Source organism: Sarcophilus harrisii, chromosome 4 (assembly GCF_902635505.1).
Source record: "Sarcophilus harrisii chromosome 4, mSarHar1.11, whole genome shotgun sequence".
NCBI lineage: Eukaryota > Metazoa > Chordata > Mammalia > Dasyuromorphia > Dasyuridae > Sarcophilus > Sarcophilus harrisii.
Window position 1 is genome coordinate 280,413,989 of NC_045429.1, and position 23,181 is coordinate 280,437,169.

At 36.6% G+C, this 23,181-nt stretch overlaps 1 protein-coding gene across 11 annotated transcripts in view; it reads left to right on the forward strand.

Annotated features, from left to right (window-relative positions):
* Positions 1-6,889: 6,889 nt before the first annotated feature.
* Positions 6,890-23,181, forward strand: part of SLC26A8 (solute carrier family 26 member 8) — a 210,295-nt gene continuing 194,003 nt past the window's right edge. For 6 of the 11 annotated variants that reach the window (XR_004233713.1, XM_031964989.1, XM_031964987.1 and 3 more), the window contains exons 1-3: positions 6,890-6,974; positions 18,285-18,474; positions 22,998-23,137. Coding sequence is in view for 8 of the 11 variants with exons in the window: in XM_031964989.1 (XP_031820849.1) it covers positions 18,314-18,474; positions 22,998-23,137 (301 nt within the window). In the remaining 3 variants the exon portion in view is untranslated. Of the gene's footprint in view, positions 6,994-9,253; positions 9,354-18,284; positions 18,475-22,997; positions 23,138-23,181 lie in introns of those variants that run through there. The other 5 variants (XM_023502933.2, XM_031964988.1, XM_031964983.1 and 2 more) reach the window with 4 other exon arrangements.

The window sequence follows — 23,181 nt, forward strand, 5'->3', positions numbered from 1 at the left end:
AGACCTTTTCTAATGCCTCTCCTGCTAATACCTTCTCTTCCATTTACACTTTTCCTTAATAAAAATGTAAACTGGGACTATGCTTTTGATTTATTTAGCATAATGCCTGATATTTAGAAAGCACTTAATGCTTATGTAATGCTGAAGAAACTAAGGCAAGACAGAGATTAGGGTTTTTATTATTTTAATAGTGGAGAATTTGGAGTAGTGAAGCCATACTAGCCATAGCCAGCCAGTGGGATTGGAATCTTGTCTCAAAGCATCCAGCATCTAGCAATTAATTCCAGAGACTTTTATAGGATTCCAGCAATCAGAGAAACAAAGGCAAGGGAGTGGGAAAGAACACTGGGTGAGTGGAAATTCCATGAAGGACCATAATGTTTTAATTCTGACAGGTTGGGGGGTCAAGAAGATGATCAAGCAGGAGACAGGAAGTCTGGGCCCAGGAGATACCCAAGTATCTGGAATTCAGGTTAAGGGAAATTCCTCAATCTTTATTCTTTGCAGAGGTGAAGGGGGGATGGCAATAAGAAGTGAGAGCAGTTGCGACAAGAACCCGACCAGCAGTCTCTCTGCCTCGCTCTCTCCCCCCACCAAAATCGTCTCTACATCATTTCCTATACAACACATCAAAACTTGCACAGAGAGTGAGCGGGGCCATTCTTTCTCCAAGCATATATTAATAGAGTATGTCCAATTGCTATTTAGCCTCACATGCTTGGGATCTCAGTGTATCAACTCGAGCTTCAGCCCATTACAATTTGAGATAAGGCATCTAGAGTTTTGTGACTCTTTGGAATACCAGAATGGCCAGAGCTCTGAAGCCCTAATTATTTCAGTCCTAATGGCTAGGAAGGTGGGGTTGCCACCAGGGAAAATGAGACAGGAAAACTGAGACATTACATATATTGATTGATTATCCGCAATCTACAATCAATAAGCACATAATATGTACTTATATCATGTATGGGAATACAAAGACAAAAATGAACGTCTTTTTCTCAAAGAGTTTACATTCTGCAAGGACACACATAGTGACAGTAGTTTTTTTTGGTGGGGAGGAGGCACTAATTGGGGACATCAGAAAATGACACAAATATGGGATGATATTTAAACTAAGCTTTTAAAGAAACTAGACTCTTTGGTGTGAGTAGGTGATACAGTACATATAGCACTGGACTTGAAATTAGGAAGACTTCTCTAAGTTCAAATCTAGCCTCAGACATTTACTAGCTATGTGATCCAGGGCAGATCACTTAACTTCTTTGCCTCAATTTCCTCATCTCTAAAATAATCTGGACAAGGAAATGATAAACCACTCTAGTTCTTAAGAAAAGTCCAAATGCAGTCACAAAGAGTAAGACATGATTGAACTACAAGGACAAAGAGACTTTTAAGAGGTGCAACAAGGGCAATGCCTTCTAAGGACAGGGGATGGATAAATTGTGCAAAGGCACCAACTTAAGGGGAATGGAGCATAGTATCTGAAAAACAGCACAAGAAAGCTAGTTTGGATTGTACAGGATTGATTAATTTGGAAAAGCAGGTTGAAACCAAGTTATAAAAGACTTTAAATCCCAAACCAAGGAATTTAGGATCTTAAAAAGCTATTAGAGTTACTGGGAAGTGACATGAGCAGACCTATTCTTTAGGAAAATCATTTTGGTAGCTCAGCTTTGCCCAGGAGGACAGAATTAGAGAGGAAGAGACTTAAGGGATTCAGAGGATAATTAGAAAGCTATTTCAACACTCCAGGCAAGAGGTGAAGAGGGTTGTGAACAGGTCTGTTGACTGTGTAAGTAGAAATAAGGAAATGGATATGGAACATTGTCAAGGCAGAATGGACAGGATCTCGAAACTGTGTAGATATGTAGAAGAAAAATAAAGTAAGGAGCTAAGAGAGACTTTGTTATAAATTTCAGGAAGATTGGTAGTAGCAGAAGAAATAAAAAGTTTGGAACAGTAGACTTGGATTTAAATTTACTTCAGTAAGGTTTTCTGATGAGTTTATATTCAAAATTTGTATACTTGGCTGCCATAATCTCTCCACTTGGCAGAGAGACCAGATGTTTTGCATGCTGAGGTTTGTGACTTTTTAGCTTTTTTTTTTTTTATGGTAATTTGTATAAACTTTTTAAACTTTTCTTTTTAAATAAAAAAAATTTATTTTTTAAATACATGTAAAGTTTTCAACATATATTTTTGTAAAACTTTGTTCTAAATTTTTCTCCTTCCCCCCCAATCAGAAAACATAGATTAAACTTCTTTAGAAAATATTTTAGATCATCATCTCCTATTTGGTTTGCTAATAAAATATATGTATATATACCTATATTACAGTAAAATATATATTCCCCATGTGATCAAGTAGTTCTTAATACCATAAAACTATACATACTCTCTCCATAGCTTTAGTAATATTAAGGAGACATGGGTTCAAAGAGGGCTCCAGTACACACACACAAAAAAGCTTACAGCCTATGCTTTATGGAAAGAATTCTGTTCATATAGTTTTTGTAAAATAGATGCTCTTGATCCAATCGGATGATTTTTCTTGGGTATTCCTCAGATATCCATACCATATTTATATTCATACCAAATGAAGCTCTTACCTGGCTCTGGAGATAACTGATTTAAACCAGACATCACTCAGGCTAGTGATTACTGACTTTGAACAGTGTCACTAGGCCCTTATGGAGCTGATTATTATAGTTCTACTTCTTCCTGTTATATGTTGTAATTTTCCTGTTTGCAACACATTAAATTTCTTGTTACTTGACAGCAGAGGACAAAACAAATTTTAGCTACTCCTTAATTTTTTTTTTCATTTTTTTTATAACTTTTTTGTTGGAATCTTTACAAAGTGTTAAGCCATTAGAGTTGATAGAGACAATAATTATCTAATTTGGCATGGTTCAATATGATTGATTTGATGTTAGAAGGAGATATTTTGGGCCAAAACTTGAAACAAGGTACTAAGTACAACTGATAGAAACGATGCTTGTGTTCACACCTTTAGAAAGCTCATAGAAGCAAGAAATATTTAAGTACTCATTGGAGTTCACATGTTTGGGAGATTTCAGGGTTTAGAAAGAGATATCAGAATTCACACCTCCCTTGAAGTTCTTAGGGCCAGAGAGCATGCTGGGAGATATCCCACAATCCCACTGTCAGAGAAATAGCATAAATATAGCTCCAGTGAGCCACTTGAGAGAGTTATTTGGGAACATTCCCAGGGGTCGGAGAGATGCACTCTGCGAGGAAGCCCACAAGCCCTATCTTTGAGGCAAGAGAGATTCATTGTATCTTCCAACTTGGTGCTGGCTGGAGTCAGAAGGACAAACCTTAGGATTTGGAGACATTCGGGCGGAGCTCTTAGAACCAAGGAGAGAGATAGGCCTCTCAGCTAACCAGGCTATACTAAAGGACACAATAAAAGATCTGAACTTTTATTATCTGGCTGTGTTTTGGAAAAAGAACACCACACTTTTTATTGCCAGAACCCATGCCAGGGTAATTTTTTACAACATTATCCCTTACACTCACTTCTGTTCCGATTTTTCCCCTCCTTCCCTCCACCCCCTCCTCCAGATGGCAAGCAATCTTATACATATTAAAGAGGTTACAGTATATCTTAGATACAATATATGTGTGCAGAACCAAACAGTTCTCTTGTTGCTCAGGGAGAATTGGATTCAGAAGGTACAAATAACCCGGGAGGAAAAACAAAAATACAAGCAGTTTACATTCATTTCCTAGTGTTCTTTCTTTGGATACTGTTGCTTCTGTCCATCCTTGATCAATTGAAACGGAAGTTAGATCTTCTCTTTGTTGAAGAAATCCACTTCCATCAGAATATATCCTCATACAGTATCATTGTTGAGGTATATAATGATCTCCTGGTTCTGCTCATTTCATTCAGCATCAGTTAAGTAGGTCTCTCCAGGCCTTTCTGAAGTCATCCTGCTGGTCATTTCTTACAGAACAATAATATTCCATAACATTCATATACCACAATTTACCCAACCATTCTCCAATTGATGGGCATCCATTCATTTTCCAGCTTCTAGCCACTACAAAAAGGGCTGCCACAAACATTTTGGCAGATACAGGTCCCTTTCCCTTCTTTAGTATCTCTTTGGGGTATAAGCCCAGTAGAAACACTGCTGGATCAAAGGGTATATGCACAGTTTGATAACTTTTTGGGCATAGTTCCAAATTGCTCTCCAGAATGGCTGGATGTGTTCACAATTCCACCAACAATGTATCAGTGTCCCTGTTTTCCCACATCCCCTCCAACATTCCACATTATCTTTCCTTGTCATTCTAGCCAATTTGACAGGTGTGGAGTGGTATCTCAGAGTTGTCTTAATTTGCATTTCTCTGATTAATAATGATTTGGAGCATATTTTCATATGGCTAGAAATAGTTTTAATTTCTTCATCTGAGAATTGTCTGTTCATATCCTTTGACCATTTTTCAATTGGAGAATGGCTTGATTTCTTATAAATTAGAGTCAATTCTCTATATATTTTGGAAATGAGGCCTTTATCAGAACTTTTGACTGTAAAAATGTTTTCCCAGTTTATTGTTTCCCTTCTAATCTTGCCTGCATTAGTTTTGTTTATACAAAAACTTTTCAATTTGATATAATCACAATTTTCTATTTTGTAGTCAATAGTGATCTCTAGTTCTTCTTTAATCATAAATTCCTTCCTCTTCCACAGGTCTGAGAGGTAAACTATCCTACGCTCTTCCAATTTATTTATAATCTCATTCTTTATGCTTAGATCATGAACCCATTTTGACCTTATCTTGGTGTACGGTGTTAAGTGTGGGTCAATGCCTAGTTTCTGCCATAGTAATTTCCAATTTTCCCAACAATTTTTGTCAAACAATGTATTCTTATCCCAAAAACTGGGGTCTTTGGGTTTGTCAAACACTAGATAATTAAAGTTATTGGCTGTTTTGTCCTTTGAACCTAACCTATTCCATTGATCAACTAGTCTATTTCTTAGCCAATGCCAGATAGTTTTAGTAACCGCTGCCTTATAATATAATTTTGGATCTGGTACAGCTAGGCCACCTTCATCTGATTCTTTTTTCATTAATTCCATTGAAATTCTTGACCTTTTGTTTTTCCATATGAACTTTGTTGTTATTTTTTCTGGGTCATCAAAATAGTTTTTTGGGAGTCTGATTGGTAGATTAGTTTAGGTAGTATCGCCATCTTTATTATATTTGCTTGCCCTATCCAAGAGCATTTAATATTTTTCCAGTTGGTTAGATCAGACTTAATTTGTGTGAAAAATGGTCTGTAATTTTGCTCATAAAGTTTCTGATTTTCCCTCGGCAGATAGATTCCTAAATATTTTATATTATCAGTAGTTACTTTAAATGGAATTTCTCTTTGTAACTAACTGTTGGATTTTGTTAGTGATATATAAGAATGCTGATGACTCATGTGGGTTTATTTTATAACCTGCAACTTTGTTAAAGTTGTGGATTACTTCTAATAACTTTTTAGTAGAATCTCTGGGGTTCTCTAAGTATACCATCATATCATCAGCAAAGAGTGATAATTTGGTTTCCTCATTACCTACTCTAATTCCTTTAATCTCTTTCTCAACTCTTATTGCTAAAGCTAGCATTCTAATACAATAATTGAATAGTAATGGTGATAGTGGGCAACCTTGTTCTTGATTTTATTGGGAATGGTTCCAGTTTATCCCCATTACAGATGATGCTTACTGATGCTTTTAAATAGATGCTACTGGTTATTTTAAGGAAAAGTCCATTTATTCCTATACTCTCAAGTATTTTTTAATAGGAATGGATATTAGATTTTATCAAATGCTTATTGCCAAAGCTAGCGTTTCTAACGGTGATAATGGGCAATTCCTTAATTTTTTTTCATTTTTTTATTTGAAAAAAAAAAGCAATGAGGAAAAACATTAAAGGAATACAAAACAAAATTAAGCAAAACGAAAGAGAAAATTATCATGTGCCCAGTAGCACATCAGAGAGGATTCAAAATATTTAACAATTAACTACCAGATCAGGAAAGTACACACACCCCGCTCTGATTCCAATGCCTTTTCCACCGTACTACCCTACCTCATATTTTTGCTTGATTTTTTATGCCCGAGTACTGCATACTCGAGTGCACTGCAGCATCTCTTCCAGGAGGACGCAAAGTCGATAAAATGATTTCGAAGTGAGGAGAATTCTTGTTTTTCGTTGAAAAGACGAGGATGTTCGATGAAAGGCCCGAGAATGTGATCGGAAGGGAAGGTGTGAAAAGGGGCTGAAAATGAAGGTGTCTGAGAAGGAGGTTGGGGAGATGAGAGGAATTTGGAATAGTGGCCTTCGGGGACTAGGAGAGCGCAGCGGGAGACTTGCGAGCGGTACACGTAAGGTCAGGGCTCTCAGTGACAAGGCTGGCGCCCAAGACGGTAAGCTGAGAACGAGACAAGTGAGAGGCTGGGGAGGCGACAAGGTGAGGGTAAGAGCGAGGCAGAAAAGAAACAAGTTCTGCCGAGTAGCGCCTGAGAGCGAAACGTGGAGTGGAGCGCCACAGAGGTAGCCGCCGCCTGTGAGGATGAGAATTAAGACTGCAGAGCTGAGAACAGGTGTGAGGAACCGAGGAATGTGGAAGTGAGAACCAGGGACCGGGGAAGCAATTACCAAAGAAGTAATTGGGCGTGTAACACAAAGGAGGAAGAGAGAATTTCCCCCGGCCCCCAGGGGGCGGGCGCCCTGCTGCTCTACCCCTCCTCCCCACCTTCCTTCCCCAGGGCTTTACTATGATCACGAGTTCCATCGCAACGGCTCTGGAACGGTCAGGATCCCAGCCTCCCGGGCTGGGGGCGGCGCCTTCCCGCTGGAGCGGCGCCCAGACCACGGACATCTCCTAAGGGCCGCGCAACTTGTGGACTACGGCCTTGCTCACCTGTGCTTTCACTCACACAAATGTACGTAGCGGTAACGTAGGTGAGTCGGGCAAGGTTACCCCCAGTGCAGGCCAGAGCCTGAGCTGCCCAGGCCCCAAGCCAGCTGCCCTGGCCCAACCCAGGCCGGCTAATTAGCAGCCTGCCCGGGCCAAGTCGGCTCCTTCCGCCGGTCAGCGGAGCCCCGCACGGGGACGCGAGTGGGAGGCGCCCGGGGAAGGCCGGCCCCCAAGTCCCCGCGTCTCCTAGAGACTGCCGAGGGAAGGGCGGAGAAGAGAGACGGGCTGGGGAGGGGCGGCAAACGCGGGGCGGTCGGGGGAGGGGAGGAGCCCTGCAGCGGGAACATGGACGCGGGAAGGGGAATGGAGGGACTGTAAACATAAGTAAGAGGGGGCCTCTTCAAGCCCAGACGTCTCTAGGGGGTGCTGATGTGGGGTAAAAGCGGTCCGCGTATAAACACGCCCGAGGAAACCACAGGCACGGATTCTTAAAGGCGGAAGAAACGTACGCCTCACACCCTCTTCACTTTACCGAGGACTCGGATCTTTCCAGATTTCTCCTCCCCTTATTTGATTGAACGATCAGGGACTTGGGAATTAGAGAATCTGAATTGAAGACTGCGCTGTCTGACCTTGTCTCACAGTGAGAGCTGTCATGTGAAAGAGGAATTGTGTTAGTCTTGCTTATCCCAAAGTGAAGAATTAAAGTTTCCTTTTAATATAAAGGCTTCTCTGGAAAAGGTGGGATTTTGCCATCCCTTGACGTTGAGGTAAAAGTTGAATGATCACTTCTCAGAGATGTTATAGGCAAAAATCTCGGTCAGGTAGAGGCGGGACTTGTGGGCCTATCAGAATTCTGTGAATTCTGAAATTGTCAGCTTGTGATGTAATGGCTTTGGGTCCCAGTTTCCTCATATGTAAAATTAAGGCTTTGAACTTGATGAATCTTAAGGCCCCTTACAGTTCTAAATCCTATGACCTCACTTTGCTCTCCATCATTTCAATACACGTATCGTGTGTTTTAGCTTCGTGTATTGGTATCTTATGCTGCTATATAACTGTATAATTCTTCAGTTAAACAATAGGCATTTCTTAAGTACCTGCTTTATGTTACTCACTGTGCTAAGATGCTGAAGATACAAAAAAAAAAAAAAAAAAAAAAAAAAGCAAGAGACTATCCCTGCTCTCAAAGAGCTCACAGTCTGACAAGGTAGACGAAATGTAAACAATTATGTACTGACAAGATATATACAGGAAAAATTGTATGATCAGTAGAGGGAAGGCACTAGCATTAAAGGGAACCAAGAAAGGCTTCTCATAGAAAAATGATCTTTAGCTAGAAGAAACAATAGGGAAGAAATGAAGAGAGGGGAACAGTCAATGAGAAGAAATGCAACTTCTTATGTGGGGAACACAGAATTTCCATCAGTTTAAAATACGATGTTCTGAATGCAGTAAGCACTTATCAAATGTTTGTTGTGTTATTTTGCCAGAAATCACACAGGTGTTCCAGACAAGATTGCAAAAACCAGTTAGTTACATCACTAAAAATTCTTTACCCTTTCTGTTAATGGGGTAATGGAAAAACTTGACAAAATCCTGTGCATTTGTATGCAGGCATCAATCCTTCCTAAACTCCCCAGACATATTGACATAATTAAGTTCTAAGACAGGCTGAAACAGATAGGATCCTTGGAGGACAGGTAAAGCCAAAATAAAAGGGCATGGCCAAAAACCATGGGGATATTTGGAGGATGAGGCTGAGTAACGAAAGTGACCTTAGAACAGGGAGAAAATTTAGAAGCAGGACCTGGAAGGAGGAGGGGAAAAAAAAAACTATCCACAAGAAAGATAAAATAGCTTTTAAAAGGTAAAGAATCTCAGAGGCATGTAGTTTAATCTCCTCATTTTACAGATGAAGAAAGTGAGGTTGACCTGCATTGAGGGAGGTTCAAATGGCTTGCCCAACATCACACAGATAGTAAGAATTCATATTTTTGTTTAATGAGCCATTGCTATTTCTATTCTACCAGGCTGTAGAAATGTCATTGGTCTGACTGAGAGGTAGAGTTAGCAATTTTGACTTTGGGAGTGCTAGATATTAGGAAATGTGTTTTGCTCAGTTTTCATCCCACTGGAGCGGCACCCATTCTACTATAATCTGTTGACATTCAGTCTTTTGATAGTCATCTTGCCTTGGTTTTGTTAAATGGGAACATTTAGTTTAGGATAAGTCTAGCACTCTATACTACATATTGCCTATGTCGTTATCAATATTCTGTCTATCTCTTCTTACAATGACAGTCTATTAAATGTCAATGTTTGCTGCAAGGGTACATCTATGAAGTTTTATTGCATTTGGTTAAATGAAGACAAAGATGGTGATGACATGGCCAAGAAACATGTAAGTCTTTGGAAGTAAGTGACCATTGCTGTGGCTATTTCTGACTTCATTTCTTCCAAAAATTCCTACACATGTCTGATAGTCTGTGTTTGCTCTGGCATTAATGTCATCCAGAATTATAATCTTGTTCTCTTTTGGCACATTGATGATGAGACTCTCTAGGTCTTTTTTTCCCCTTTGCTAAGCGGCAGATATGCCAGTAGAGGAATATAGGATGTTTAGGGAGAGGAACTGGATCATCCTAAATTTCAGCTTCTTTCCATGCTTTACCCAGACTGACTCTGTCCTAGTGGCCTTAGTCAATAAGAATTTATTAAACACTTACTACTTGTGAGGCACTATGCTGAGCCCATCTAAGTTGATTAGTTGTTTGATTGTTGTTGGTGGTGCTCAAAGAAGACCAAAATGACATCACTATTTGGGGCTCAATTTGGGTTCAAAGTATAGTGTTCCCAACTGTGCTGCTTAGACCAATATGAGTTTGGAAGGCTCTACCATGAGTTAGACACAAATAATTCATATGAACATTTGGAATGAAGAAGTCTCTAAACATATACATCTCATGTTTCTTTTGAGCTACAATTCTGCTTTGCTCATAAAATATAGTACTTCTTTGATGCAAGCATGCCATACTGGGCAGTCCTGTGCCAGTGTGTCTCATGTCTCACAATCAGTTCCAAAGTTCTTCAGAGAAACCTTGAGAGTACTTGTATCTCCTTTTGACATCCCTGTTAATACTTGGTTTGTGTGAGTTCTCTGTAAAATAGTCTTTTAGGCAAACATGACTTTGGCATTCAAATAATATGGCCAGCTCTTCGGAGTGTGTTCTCTGCACTAGAATTTGAATGTTTGACAGTTTAGTTTGAGAGAGGACTTCAATGTCCAGTACTTTATCTTATTAGGTGATCTTCAGAATCATCAATCGGACAATTCAAATGGAAGTGATTCAATTTCCTGGCATGGCACTGGTAGATTGTTCAGGTTTCATAGGCATACAACAATGAGGCCGGCACAACAGCTTTGTAGACCTTCAGTTTGCTGGGTAGCCTTGAACTCCTAGATGATACTTTCTTCTTGCCATATAACTCAGAAGATTTTAGTCGGCTTTTATATGAGTAGTGAACCCTTTGCCTTATAAATCTCAGCACCAGCTACTTTGCCATAACAGAGGAGTCTAATGACATTCATAACCTCTTCAGATCAGAAGTTCATTTCGAGACTGAATGACTTCAAGTTGAGTTATATAGTCAATGGTTACAGCATTGATTGATGATAGTCTGTGGAGAATACCATGGGAATGTTCAGCCCATCTTTCTAGGGTCATATCCTTATCACTAATTAATGTGGTTCCATCAGCACTGAATAGTTGAGATGCACCATAGATCTTTGGCCCATAAATAGCCTTCAGGGCTTCATAAAAGTTTTTTGGATTGTTACTATTGTTGTAACACTGAATTTTTATCTGCCTTCTTAGTGAGCCAAGAATCCTGTATATCTCTTAAATTTCTCTTGAACTTTATTTTTGATGATGGATAGACTTTGTAGAATTCTCATTTTTTTTTTTTTTTTTTTTTTTTTTTTTTTGGTGAGGATTTTTTTTAGCAGCTTCTAAATTTCCATTATTTTCATCAAATCAATACTGATGTTTGTGAATGTTCTGGCCAGATGAGCAAATGCAGTGCTATTCATCAAATCTCTGAAAACTGCCCATTCTACTATAATCTATTGACATTCAGTCTTTTGATAGTCATCTTGCCTTGGTTTTGTTAAATGGGAACATTTAGTTTAGGATAAGTCTAGCACTCTATACTACATATTGCCTATGTCGTTATCAATATTCTGTTTATCTCTTCTTACAATGACAGTCTATTAAATGTCAATGTTTGCTGCAAGGGTACATCTATGAAGTTTTATTGCATTTGGTTAAATAAAGACAAAGATGGTGATGACATGGCCATGAAACATGTAAGTCTTTGGAAGTAAGTGACCATTGCTGTGGCTATTTCTGACTTCATTTCTTCCAAAAATTCCTACACATGTCTGAGATAGTCTGTGTTTGCTCTGGCATTAATGTCATCCAGAATTATAATCTTGTTCTCTTTTGGCACATTGATGATGAGACTCTCTAGGTCTTCATAAAATTTTTCTTTGACCTCATCAGGGTTTAGTATGGTGGAAGCATAATGATAGTGGAGTAGCACTTTCCTGCAAGTGCCAATCACATCATGGCCCTGTAATTCACTTTTTTTGATAGGTATACAAGCTTGTTGATAGGTATACAAAACTATAGATTAGTTTTGATTGTAAAACCTATGTCACCTTCGCGAGGCTCCCCATCACTCTGGTAACTTCAGAAGAACATGTATCCAGCTCCATCTTTGGTAAGATGGGCTTCATTTGCCAGTCTTGTTTCACTCAGGTCTGCTATTTGGATGTAATACCTGATTGAGTTCTCTTGCAACAAAAGCTGTTAGTCTTTCAAGTCCACTGAATTTTGTGTTGTTCATATACAATATATGAATATTGATGGTAAGAAGAATCAATTTTACAAAAACTTTTGAACTTTTTTTTTGTTTTCCAATCACAGTGGGGGAAGAAGCCCTGAAAAGACTCAGTAGTTCTCATATCTGAATACCTCATGGGATAGTTTTAAAGCAAAGAGAAAGACAGTTCTTCCCTTCCTTTTGTATGGATACTTTGCTGAATTATAAATTTATATAAGTGGAGAGAATGTTGAAGGAGCATATCTTCTAGCAGTTTTAAGGATTAATATTCCTATTTTGCTTTACTTTTATGAAATAAGTAAGGATTTAAGGTGTCTTTGTGAGATCACATCAACTGGCAGGAAAAGCGTAATTAATCCTATCTGATATTGTTATGTCCTTTTACTTTTTGTCTTTAGAACAAAACAAATATCTATTTATCACAAAATATGTAGTAGTTAGCAGATGCTTGTAATGGCTGTAAGCACAGGTGCAGGTTAAGAATTCATTTCATTTTGTCTTGCTTTTCCATATTTAAGTAGGACACAGGAAAGAGAAAGAAAAAATTATCAAGGAAAAGCTATGCTTGCAGCTGAATAAAATCCAGCCTGCAGGGGGAATACAACAGCTTAAATTTAAATCCTAACTCTGTTCCTTGAGGCCTATGTGTTCCTGAACAAGTAACAGATTCCTTGTGCCTCAGTTTCCTTACCTCTAAAATGAGGGGATTGGACCTGATCTCAACAGTGCCTTTCAACTCTGTTTCTATGATCCTATAGTTTCACTCATTCCTATTCACTAATTCCTCCTATTGTCTACTATAATAAAAAGGCTAAAAAATTGTTTTGTGTTTTAAATAGAAAAATTATTTTTATATCTTAGTTTTGTTTCTCTTTTTGACTTCAGATACCCTGAATATCCATTGTGATAAAAAGGTGAGAAAAAAGAGATTGAGAATTTGGGAAGGAGATTGGCTATAAGTTAAAAAAAAAAAAATTCTTTCTAGCTGTCTAGGATCCAAAGTAGATGTCACAGTAAATGGGGAAAGCGAGTTAATTGATTTTATTAAAGCTTTTCAGCCAACAAGGTAAACAATTTTAGTATCTGCTAAAAGTTTCAGCTAAGAATTTAAGATGAATAGGCTTTAGGGACTAAAACATCCTCCAACTAATAAAAGTTGGTAACATTTATTAAAAATTTCTATATTTTCAGAGCAATGTAAAACATAAGAATTAGCTGAAAATAATAGCTGTCACTTATATGGTTCTTTAAGAGTTCTAAAGCACTTGCAAACATCCCATTTGATCCTCATAAAAATCCTGTGAAATTGGCATTTTCACTTTACCGACTAGGGAACTGAGACTCTGAGATATTATTTTGTTTGCCCAGAGTCACATAGCTAATTTGCTTCTGTGGTAATATTCAACCCGAGTTCTTGTTGATGTACTTTCCAGGAACAATACCCCACATTGCCTGTAAAAGTATCATTAAGGATCATATAGAAGGTTCTCTTAAACACTAACCATGTGCCAATGATTGTGATTAATTCTAGCTGTCCAAAAAAAAAAAAACAAAAATAGTTCCAGTAATTTGGGATGATGTCCAATATTTTATTTACCACAATGAGTTCAAGCTAGATTAAACCCATGCTTTTGTTGAACAGTTTATAAGCATCATAAGGCTGTGTGTGTGTGTGTGTGTGTGTGTGTGTTGGTCTTGGTGTAAGATCTGAGAGTAACTTTTATTTTAGGAATAAAGTGTCTTCTATGTTGATTATTCTTCACAGAGACACACACACAATTGTAGGGTTCTTTTTTTCCAATTACATATTAAGATAGTTTTCAACATTCATTTTTATAAGATGCTAAGTCTTAAGTGAGTCCATCATTCTTAAGTATCATTTGGATTTTATTTCCTGATTGCATTCAGTACCTTCTACTTGCTCACTTTCACTTTGAAACTCAGCTGCCATTTTTCTGGTCATTATTTCTCATCGGGAAAAGTATTAGAAACAAAATAAACAACATTTACCTACTTTTGTAGAAACTCATAGAATCCCCTGGAAAAGTAAGACAGTTCTAGTTTTCATCTTTTCAAGAAAAATATGGTGGAGCTAAAAAAATTCTAGAAAAGGTCCACAAAACTTACATATATAAGAGGTAAAAGTCTCATATAAGATCAGAAAATTTTTTCAATTCCTTAACTTTTTAATTTTTTATTATATCTTTTTATTTATAAAACATATGCATGGGTAATTTTTTCAACACTGATCCTTACAAAACCTTCTGTTCCAAATTTTCCCTTCCTTTTCCCCACCCTCTCCCCTAGATGGCAGGTAGTCCAATACATGTTAAATATGTGAAAGTATATGTTAAATCCAATACATGTATATATATTTATACAGTTATCTTGCTGTACAAGAGAAATTGAATCTAGAAAGGGAAAAAACCTAAGAAGGAAAACAAAATTCAAGCAAACAGTAATAGAAAAAGTGAAAATGCTATGTTGTGATCTACACTCAGTTCCTATAGTCCTCTTTCTGGGTTTAGCTGGTTCTCTTCATTATTGGACAATTGGAACTGATTTGAATCAACTCATTGTTGAAGAGGGCCACGTCCATCAGAGTTGATCTTCATATACTTTTATTGTTGCCATGTATAATGATCTCCCAGTTCTGCTCATTTCACTCAGCATCAGTTCATGTAAGTCTCTCCGGCCTCTCTGAAATCATCCTGCTGGTTGTTTCTTACAGAACAATAATATTCCATAACATCCATATACCACAGATTATTCAGCCATTCTCCAATTGTTGGGCATCCACTCTGTTTCCAATTTCTTGCCACTACAAAGAGGGCTGCCACAAACATTCTTGCACATACAGGTCCCTTTCCCTCCTTTAAGATCTCTTTAGGATATAAGCCCAGCAGTAACACTGCTGGGTCAAAGGTTATCACAGTTATCAAACTGTGATAACTTTTTGAGCATAGTTCCAAATTACTCTCCAGAATGGTTGGATTCTTTCACAACTCCATCAACTATGTATCAGTGTCCCAGTTTTCCCGCATCCCCTCGAACATTCGTCATTATCTTTTCCTGACATCTTAGCCAATCTGAGAGGTGTGTAGTGGAATCTCAGAATTGTCTTAATTTGCATTTCTCTGATCAATAGTGATTTGGAGCATCTTTTCTTTTCTTTTTTTTTTAAATTTTTTTATTTACAGGTTATATGCATGGGTAACTTTACAGCATTAACAATTGCCAAACCTCTTGTTCCAATTTTTCACCTCTTACCCCTACCCCCTCCCCTAGATGGCAGGATGACCAGTAGATGTTAAATACATTAAAATATAAATTAGATACACAGTAAGTATACATGACCAAAACGTTATTTTGCTGTACAAAAAGAATCAGACTCTGAAATATTGTACAATTAGCTTGTGAAGGAAATCAAAAATGCAAGTTGGCATAAATATAGGGATTGGGAATTCAATGTAATGGTTTTAGTCATCTCCCAGAGTTCTTTCTCTGAGGCGTAGCTAGTTCAGTTCATTACTGCTCCATTGGAAATGATTTGGTTGATCTCGTTGCTGAGGATGGCCAGGTCCATCAGAACTGGTCATCATATATATTATTGTTGTTGAAGTATATAATGATCTCCTGGTCCTGCTCATTTCACTCAGCATCAGTTCGTGTAAGTCTCTCAGGCCTTTCTGAAATCATCCTGTTGGTCATTTCTTTTTTTTTTTTTTTTTTTAAATTTTTTTTTTTTTATTTAATAGCCTTTTATTTACAGGATATATACATGAGGTAACTTTACAGCATTAACAATTGCCAAACCTCTTGTTCCAATTTTCACCTCTTACCCCCCACCCCTCCCTAAATGGCAGGATGACCAGTAGATGTTAAATATATTAAAATATAACTTAGATACACAATAAGTATACATGACCAAAACATTATTTTGCTGTACAAAAAGAATCAGACTCTGAATTATTGTACAATTAGCTTGTGAAGGAAATCAAAAATGCAGGTGTGCATAAATATAGGGATTAGAATTCAATGTAATGGTTTTAGTCATCTCCCAGAGTTCTTTTTCTGGTATAGCTAGTTCAGTTCATTACTGCTCCATTAGAAATGATTTGGTTGATCTTGTTGCTGAGGATGGCCTGATCCATCAGAACTGGTCATCATCTAGTATTGTTGTTGAAGTATATAATGATCTCCTGGTCCTGCTCATTTCACTCAGCATCAGTTCGTGTAAGTCTCTCCAGGCCTTTCTGAGATCATCCTGTTGGTCATTTCTTACAGAACAGTAATATTCCATAATTTTCATATACCACAATTTATTCAGCCATTCTCCAACTGATGGACATCCATTCAGTTTCCAGTTTCTAGCCACTACAAAAAGGGCTGCCACAAACATTCGTGCACATACAGGTCCCTTTCCCTTCTTTTTTTTTTTTTTTTTTTATAAGTATACATGACCAAAACATTATTTTGCTGTACAAAAAGAATCAGACTCTGAATTATTGTACAATTAGCTTGTGAAGGAAATCAAAAATGCAGGTGTGCATAAATATAGGGATTGGGAATTCAATGTAATGGTTTTTAGTCATCTCCCAGAGTTCTTTCTCTGGGCGTAGCTAGTTCAGTTCATTACTGCTCCATTAGAAATGATTTGGTTGATCTTGTTGCTGAGGATGGCCTGATCCATCAGAACTGGTCATCATCTAGTATTGTTGTTGAAGTATATAATGATCTCCTGGTCCTGCTCATTTCACTCAGCATCAGTTCAGTTGAAGTCTCTCCAGGCCTTTCTGAAATCATCCTGTTGGTCATTTCTTACAGAACAGTAATATTCCATAATTTTCATATACCACAATTTATTCAGCCATTCTCCAACTGATGGACATCCATTCAGTTTCCAGTTTCTAGCCACTACAAAAAGGGCTGCCACAAACATTCGTGCACATACAGGTCCCTTTCCCTTCTTTATAATCTCTTTGGGATATAATCCCAGTAGTAACTCTGCTGGATCAAAGGGTATGCACAGTTTGATAACTTTTTGAGCATAGTTCCAAACTACTCTCCAAAATGGTTGGATTCGTTCACAACTCCACCAACAATGAATCAATGTCCCAGTTTTCCCACATCCCCTCCCTGTTGGTCATTTCTTACAGAACAGTAATATTCCATAATATTCATATACCACAATTTATTCAGCCATTCTCCAACTGATGGACATCCATTCAGTTTCCAGTTTCTAGCCACTACAAAAAGGGCTGCCACAAACATTCGTGCACATACAGGTCCCTTTCCCTTCTTTAGTATCTCTTTGGGATATAAGCCCAGTAGTAACACTGCTGGATCAAAGGGTATGCACAGTTTGATAACTTTTTGAGCATAGTTCCAAACTACTCTCCAAAATGGTTGGATTTGTTCACAACTCCACCAACAATGCATCAATGTCCCAGTTTTCCCACATCCCCTCCAACAATCATCATTATTTTTTCCTGTCATCTTAGCCAATCTGACAGGTGTATAGTGGTATCTTAGAGTTGTCTTAATTTGCATTTCTCTGATTAATAATGACTTGGAGCATCTTTTCATATGACTAGAAATAGTTTGTTTCTTTGTCTGAAAATTATCTGTTCATATCCTTTGACCATTTATCAATTGGAGATAAGATCAGAATTTTTAAAATGAAGTCTCAAGTATGAAAAAATGAACAATCAGAGTGAATATGGTAGAAGTTTTTTTTTTTTTTGAATCATGATGGGTATAAATAGGATAAATATAGACTTATTCATGTTTTCCTATTCTCCTGTAATTAAAGAACAGCTATTGAAGCTTTAAGCCCAGGGAAGGGCAGGAATTAGGAAGTATTATCAGAACTGAACCTTAAATGAAGGATTCTGAGAGGTGGAGATGAAAAGAGAGTTCATCTCTGACATGGGACTCAGCTTATTCATAGGAATGGAGACACAAGGGTAAGATATTGAGTTGGGTAGTCTAGTTTAGCTAGAAGAGCAAGTGAATGAAAAAGGGGGGTAACATGAAATGTCTGGAAAAGTTGGTTGAAGCCAGATTGTGAAAAACTTTAGCTACTCCACTGAGGAGTTGGTAACTTATCTATGAATATATAGGAATCAGATGACTTTTCTTATTGTGGAAGTGGACATTGCTAAGTCTCTGCCATAGAAAGATTATTTTGGCAGTTATATAGAGAAGGGAAAGAATGGAAATAGGGAGCATCATGGCACTAGTCCAGTAAAAGATAATGTAGATTTGAATTGGGGTAATGATTGTATGAATGAACAAAAGGTATATGCTATAAATAATGTGGAGGGAATTTTTTTTTCAGTTTAAAAAAATCCTCCCAGCTTTTGTCTCTAATTCTGTGTAAAGGAGATGCTGATCGGACTTAATTTCTTGTGCATGTATTCAGGACGATTGGTGTGGCTAGAAAGAAGCATAATGTCTTCCCATCTTAAACCAAAAGGTAGCAAATTCTTTTATGATGTGAAAAGAGAAGTATACAATGAAGAATCTTTTCAAAAAGAGCATAGAAGAAAAGGAGCTTCTTCAGGAGATGTAGATATCAATATCACCACAATTAAACACAGAGTACAATTCCGGTGAGTGTAACTATTTAATTATTATAAAACAAGGCCTTCACTGACTGCTGCAACTTACCCTAATACATCTCTTTCCTAATTCCTGTATTTCTTGCATTGTACAATTTAGAACTTGTTATCTAATTATTTCATTTATCTCCCCTGCTAGATAGTAAAACCTCTTTAAAGGTAGGAATCATGCCTTAAAAGTTATTTTCTAACATTAAAATCTTAAAGTTACTTTGTAACCTACAGTACTTATATAGTAGAATCATAGTATCTTAATAGTATTTTATTTTTCCAAATTCACATATAGTTTTCAACATTTATTTTTATAAGATTTTGTGTTCCAAATTTTTCTCTTTATCTCCCTTACCTCCCCCTCTCCAAGTCAGCAAGCAATCTGATATAGTTTACACTTGAACAATAATTTTAAACATGTTTCCATATTGGTCATGTTATAGAAAAATCAGAACAAAATGGGAAAAAATCACAAAAAAGAAAAAGCAAACAACAAAAAAAGAGTGAAAATAGTATGCATCGATCTACATTCAGTCTCTATAATTCTCTCTCTGGATATGTTTGGCATTTTCTATTCAAAGTCTATTGGAATTATATTGCTGAGAAGAGCTAAGTCTATCATAGTTGATCATTATATAATCCTGCTGCTATTGTATAGGATGTTCTCCTGATTCTGCTCACTTCACTCAGCATCAGTTCATATAAGTCTGTCCAGGCTTTCCTGAAATCAACCTGCTTATCATTTCTTAGAGAACAAAATGTTCTATTAAATTCATATCCTATAACTTACTCAGCCATTCCCCAACTAAAGGGAATCCATTCAAATTTCCAGTTATTTGCCTCTATAAAAAGAGCTGCTACAAACATTTTTGTACATGTGGGTTCTTTTCTCTCTTTTATCATCCCAGTAGTGACACTGCTGGATCAAAGGGTATATATGCATAGTTTTTTGTCCTTTGGGCATAGTTCCAAAATTGCTCTCCAGAATGACTGGATCATTTCCTAACTCTATTAACAATGCATTAGTGTTCTAGTTTTCCTACATCCCCTTCAACATTTATCATTATCTTTACCTGTCATCTTAGCCAATCTGAGAGGTATGGAGTGATGCCTCAGAATTGTCTTAATTTGTATTTCTCTAATCAATAATGATTTAGAGCATTTTTTCATATGACTAGAAATGGCTCTAATTTCTTCATCTGAAAATTGTTCATATTCTTTCACCATTTGTCAATGAAGAATGACTTGTTGAATCATAGTATCTTTAAAATTGGGACATCTCTCAGGGGCCATCTAGTCCAACCCATACCTGAACAAAGAATCCTTCTCATTATAATATACCTAATAAATGATCATCTAATCCTTGATCTTCCTTAAGGAAAATCTATAATCTCTTGATGTTGTCCATTCTACTTTTGCATAGCTCTGATTTTTAGGAATATATTCTTTTCATCATTTCTAAATTTGCCTCTCAGAAAGCCGTTGCCCTCTGAAACTAAACAGAATAAATCTAATATTTCTTTCACATGCCAGTGCTATTTAGCCATGTATCACATACTTATGAAAATAATTTTTTGAACCAAGTAAAAGACTTTGCATTTATCCCTAAGTATAAGACTTAGCATTTATTTATTAATTGTTGAATTTCTTCTTCTTATATTTCTGGGTTCTGGTGAGTTATATTCACCAACCACTTCTCTCACTCTACATCACAAAATGTTTTCTTTAATCCTTTGTGTCTGTCAAAAGACAGATACTGTACTACTACAATATTCTGACCTAATTTTATGGAGTCTGACTTTCTCATTCACTCACTATATTAATTAGCTGTTTGAGCTTTGTATCACTTTAATTCATTGATAGAAATATTAAACAATACATGGGCAAACACAAAACTCTGGGTCACTCTTATGGCAAACCTTTTTAGAATTTAAATCAAACCATTCAGGAGTATTCCCTAATTTTGAATCCCCATAATTATATTATTGTTTTGCCTTAACTTTTCTATCCTTTTCCACAAGAATAACATAAGACTTCATCAAATACTTTGCTAAAATCTCTCCTTATGGCACTCCTTCCTTGAATAAGTCCAGTGAGTCTGTCAAAAAATAAATAAGATTAATTAAGGATGGCTTATTCTTGAGGAAGCCAGTCAGGATTCTTTTAATCAACTCATTTTTTTCCAGATATTCACTATTATCCCTTTTAATTCAACAAATATTCTTTAAGTACCAACTGTGTTCCAAGTGATGTGTGTGTGAGATGTATGGGATATAAAGACTAAAACAGAACAGACCCTTGCCTTCAAGCAGCATACAATAAATTTAACAATGAACTCTAGAGTTTTCTAGGAATTGAAAGCAAGCTCACTGAGCTATAGTATTTACATTCTTACTGTTTTCCCTATTTTGAAAAGACACATTTGCCATTCTCCAATCATTCAGTACCTTTCCTTCAAACATTAGTGACAGTGTAATTCAATGATCATTTCTGCCAGAGCAGATTCTCAGTAAATATATGATGATTAACTGATTGATCAGCTACAGTTATTTTGTCTTTAGTCAAAACACGGGATTCTTTTCTTCATGTAGATTGATCTCATTATGTTCTTTCAGTTCTGTTTTTATTGATTTATCAGGTCCTCTTTATCCATCATATCTAACCTCTAAAAGAATGATGGCAAAAGGAGAGCAATCACATATGAAAATGAACAAGTTAATGCCCTCTCTATGAGAGTTGCACTGAGGGCTGTTTTTTCTTCTACCAAACCTTGTGTACCCTGAGTTATACTCACCAACCACTTCTCTCACTTTACATCACCAATGTTTTCTTTAATCCTTTGTATCTGTCAAAAGATAGATGCTGTATAAGAGTTAATACTGTATTTAATTTATTACTACAAATTAAATGTCTTTTCTTATGACTTTGCTGTAATTCCTATTTCTCTTTCCTCATTATGTCATCATTTGTTCATAAACCAAAAATATTGTCACCTAAAATCTGAATTGCTTTTTCTTTCTTATTTATTTCTACCTTTTTAAATATCTCCTTTCAAAAAAATAGACTGCCTGTTTATCTCCTAAATTCTTACCTATTCTACTATCTTTTTCTCTTTTTTATTTTCTCCTTCATTTCCTTCTTTAATGGCAGCCTCTCCTTTTCTCAACTGATTCTTTTTGTTTTCTAACATACATTTACTTCATTTGTGAAAAGACCTTTTTATTTATCTTCGTGTATTTTCCCTGACATTCATACCCATACTGTTTATTTACTCTTGCTCTATCTTCGTCCCTCAAATCCAATCCTGAGCTTTGGGACTTTTGTTCATCCTCATTCTGCTGTATGTCAGCTGATGTCATTTTACCATGCCTGGTACTATAGTCAGAATGCATATGAAAATAAGTGAAAACCCGAGTTGGTAAATATGTAGTTTTTCTAATTTGTCATTTACTTTCTTGGGCTCTTTTTACTGTATACAAAGTAATGCCAATGTTCTGGGATGATCAGCAGTAAATGACTTTGCTATTCTTAGTAGCACAATGATCCACAACTACTATGAAGGACTTGTGATGAAAAATCCTATCCATAATGAGTGAAGAAGACACTGATTGTGTCTAAATGGAAATGGAATCATACTCTCTCTTTTTTAAACTATACTTGAGGGTTTTTTTTTATTAAGTGGAAGATCTATTTTGTTTTGTTTTTTCACAATATGACTTTTATGGAAATGTTTTATATAACTTCACAAGAGGTTTATTAATGGGGGATAGGGAAGGGGATAAGGGAGAGAATCTGAAACCCAAAGCAAAAAAAATTGTTTTAAATGTAATTGAGCAAAATATTAAATATGATTTTAAATTATTTTTAAAATTTTTTGTGCCATTATCCCTCTTTATAGCACAGGTAATGATATATTAACTATATGTATGAGTGCTCTTCTTGTCTTCCTGTGTTTTTCCAAGTTTCTCAAACTTTGACTGTAATTTATCTATATTCTACAAATTTATGTTCCAGAACAAAGACATAGCACTTAAGATTTTGTTCTAAAAGCCAGGTAAATGTTAAAATGTAAACTATTAAAGTGTAAAGTATAAACATGAAGGGCTAGGTAAAAATATTAATTGATTACATTGAGAGTAAATGTAGTACCTTATCTGTTTCCTCATTAGTAGAGAGAAACTAGTTCAGTCTCTTCCATTAGACATCTCTTCTCTTTACTCCTAAATATTATCATGGGAAGAAAGTAAAAGGACTGAGTATTCTTCTCTTCATCTGGAACACCCAAATTTGCTTTCAAGTTGAAGGCTCAAAAACTTTCATATAATTAAATTAATGTTCTCCACCAGCATGTTTAACACTAAATAGAATACAGATCTGATCTGCATTTAGGGATTAACAGTGCCCAATTCTTGAATAGCTCACACACAACTGCTATATATAGGAAAGGGAGGGTGACATAGAGGAAAGTGGGAAAGACTACATGTCTTTTGAATTCTAATTAGGACTATTCTGCTTCTTCATAGCTGCTCATGGAAGAGATTTAAGAAAGTCATTTTTGGCATCTTTCCCTTCCTAGAATGGATGTGTGTATATCAATTCAAGGACTGGCTTCTTGGAGATTTACTTGCTGGTTTAAATGTTGGCCTTGTACAGGTTCCCCAAGGTAAGGAAGTTGTGAAGTAGAGGCAGGGATCCCTGGACTTAGAA